General features: G+C 34.0%; 1 protein-coding gene across 1 annotated transcript; it reads right to left on the bottom strand.

Moving 5' to 3' along the window:
- Window positions 1-412: 412 nt before the first annotated feature.
- On the bottom strand, window positions 413-1,369 carry LOTGIDRAFT_175535 (hypothetical protein; the record flags this gene model as incomplete). The annotated part of the gene is made up of 3 exons (XM_009057588.1): window positions 413-609; window positions 898-1,050; window positions 1,255-1,369. Coding segments are annotated over 3 exons (465 nt in total), but the record flags the coding sequence as incomplete, so codon positions are not given.
- Between the last annotated feature and the right edge of the window lie 1,991 nt (window positions 1,370-3,360).

Raw genomic sequence — 3,360 nt, 5'->3', positions numbered from 1 at the left:
AAAACTAAAATCTTCACCAAATATTCTTGGTTCTGTTACATCATCAGAGTTAGTGATATTCACACCTTGTGGACACTCTACAGCTGATAGTAAAATAAATGTATGAGACAACGACATAGGATTTTAAGCTAACAGCTAACAGTAAAACATAAATATTAAATAATAACTCGAAAGTTTGGTGAAAGTCGAACCAAATGATCATTAGATATCTATTTCATTTCATTTCGTATCGTATACAAAATACTTTTCTTCTTCAATTCAATATTATATATAAATTAGATACTTGAGATTTTTATAAAAGGGGTAGCATTGATTCAATTTTTTTCTTTTTTTTTCCTATACGGACAAGATCAAGTGTTTCTTTTTCTTTCCAATACCCCTTTCAGGATCCTTAATCTATTGCATCACCCACCTTACAACTATAAATTCTTAAACTGTTACCTTGACAAGCTTGTTGTTCTAGCCACATACCATTTTCACCACACCTCAGAGTACCCGTCTCACCATTCTTAGTGTAGCCAACTGAACAGTTAAAACTAAAATCTTCACCAAATATTCTAGATTCTGTTACATCATCAGAGTTAGTGATATTCACACCTTGTGGACACTCTACAGCTAATACCAAAATAAATTTATGAGACAACGACATAGGATTTTAAGCTAACAGCTAACAGTAAAACATAAATATTAAATAATAACTCGAAAGTTTGATGAAAGTCGAAACAAATGATCATTAGATATCTATTTCATTTCATTTCGTATCGTATACAAAATACTTTTCTTCTTCAATTCAATATTATATATAAATTAGATACCAATGTAGACTTTATTTCCGAACGAAATACCCTGTCTGCAAAATCTACAATGTATAGAGCTTGTGTGGAAACTAATTCTTACCTTGACAAGCTGGTTCCAAAATCCAGACTTCGTTTTTACAAGTTGTTTGAACTTGTGATACATATCCTCTTTTGCACTTGAATCGTTTATTGTCTTCACAGCTATCTCTTTGAATCCACATCGTATTTATTGGTAGATTATACTTATCACAATCTACAACAAAATAATACAGATGTATAAAATTATAGTCTAATATTTATTCTTCATCTTAAAAATATAGTGATAGAACAAACTTGTAATTGTAAACCATGGTAGAAATCCAGCTTAGATTTCTTATGGAGGAAAGTTAGTATAAATAGTGCAAACGAACTTGTCTTCCAAGCTTATTTCAGTCTCAGCTGTTCCTGTTATACTTACCTAATTTTCCCCAAAACTTTTGCGCCATGTAGGGGTAACGCTCAGGACTCACCACTGGCAATGTTCCGGCCCTTAGCAAGACCACCATCAACATCAAATTAGCATTGACTATCATATTGATTCGATAATCAAGTTTTATGATCAGTGAAAATTGTGTGAGTTTATATAGAAACGGAGATAGATACAGATACTAAATCGATACAGCAGAAATAGAAAACATGTCGTGTAATTATTTTTAATAAATTTCATCCTAGTATATTTTATAATATTTGATAACTGTTGTTCTTACAGTTGGGTCACCTCGAACCTTTCTGATTCACTCTAGGCATCCTGCAAGGCGATCTCCGATGCACTAATAGGGGTGACCTCTTGGCATAGACCTCGTCCTGATTATCACTGGCTATTTACAACTGAGTCGTCTAGAACAGTAAGCGACCATGCCCATTTAGAGCTAGGACAACTGGAAAAATGATGAAAGACATCCTATCCAGTACTATTTTTACAACTGAGTCAACTGAAATTTCAATGAAAGACGCCTTATTCAGTAGTATTTTACAGCTTAGTCACCTGGAATTATGATGAAAGATGACACCAACCGCAGCTAGGTCGACTGAAATAATGAATTGGAAAAGACTTTTCAGTTCCATCTGGGTCAACTGGAATAATGAAAGAAAGGGGCCTTATTCTTATTTTGCAGAAGTCAACTAAAGTAAGGATGAAAGATGACTTTTTTTTGGACCAATTAACAGCTAGCTTGACTGGAACAATGACTGTAAGACGACTTATTCACTACTCTGGAGTAGGTTGACTTGATTAGTGATGAAAGTTGACTTATTTAACATCTATATCAAGTACTAATTTGAATGCATAATCAAGTTAACATAATTATGTTGTAATGATAAGAAAAGCACTGGCCAAGGTCACAAATAAAGAGATATGCTAGATATAAATTAGTGTTGAGTTAACATAATTATGTTGTAATAAGTAACATGTATGGCTGAAAATAGTCATAAGAATTTTTATCAATGTACATGTACCAGCTATTTCAATGTGTTGACAAATAACAGCTTGATATGAACAATTCTAATTATCATCAAACTCAGCTGGGAAATCAATATAGTAAATTATGTCAAGAATGTTATCTCAAAGTGGCACCAAAAAATATTTGCTCAGCTCTTAATTTCTGGGACATGCTGCTAATCGGAACAAAAACCATTCTGATAACCAAATAAAAGATAGCTTGCGATGCAAGGTAACATACGCCCACTGGCAGCTGTCTGAAATAATAAAACAGTCTTCAGTTGGAAATCGAAAAAGAGCAGGCTATTGCCGCTGTCCTGGCAAAATTTTCCTCATCGCACCCTACATGGCGTTGCCCATCTTCATTAGTCCACATGGTGCAGAAAAGTAGGCCATTTCAATTCATTTACATCCCGTTCTGATGCTGTTCTCGGAAATAATTCTAAACTTTGAGGAAATTATTTTTGTAAAATGGAAGTAGATAGGGCGACAGCAGACCTCAAGGAAATAGAGGCTGAAGTCAAATATAGATTCCGATATTTAGCATGAGTTAGTGCCCTTGTTCTTGAAAATGCGTTCAATTTTTAGTATCGCCTCAAAAAGTTCAAAAGAAGTGTATGACTGAAGGTTGAATATTTCATACTGGTGATTGTTATCGTACTGCCAAATATTTTTATGTAAAATCAAAGCTGGCAGTGGGCGTATATTACCTTGTCTGGCACCAAATTTGCGAGTTATAACAATTGCAAATATTTCAAGGTAAATATAACCAGAATGCCATGCCCACCACATCAATTATGTTATCTTAGTTATAATATGTACAATGTTAGATCATTTTGTTTTATGTTAATTAGGCCACATGATCTTAAAGATCGAGATTTCCAAATGGCTCTAGAACTGGAAGTTAACATCAATCTTGGACCTGGGAAATTAGGGAGAGGGGTTTTGCTTTTAGGCTGCTAATAGTAACATAAATTACAAGATGTGACACTCGAATGAGCCGTGAAAATGGCAAAGCCCATACGAAATTATATACACATTGTTCTTACACAGAAACAACACACACGAACGTAATTCATAACCATT

The sequence above is a fragment of the Lottia gigantea genome (genome assembly GCF_000327385.1).
Source record: "Lottia gigantea unplaced genomic scaffold LOTGIsca_300, whole genome shotgun sequence".
NCBI classification, from domain to species: domain Eukaryota; kingdom Metazoa; phylum Mollusca; class Gastropoda; family Lottiidae; genus Lottia; species Lottia gigantea.
This window is presented reverse-complemented; position numbering and strand designations above follow the sequence as displayed.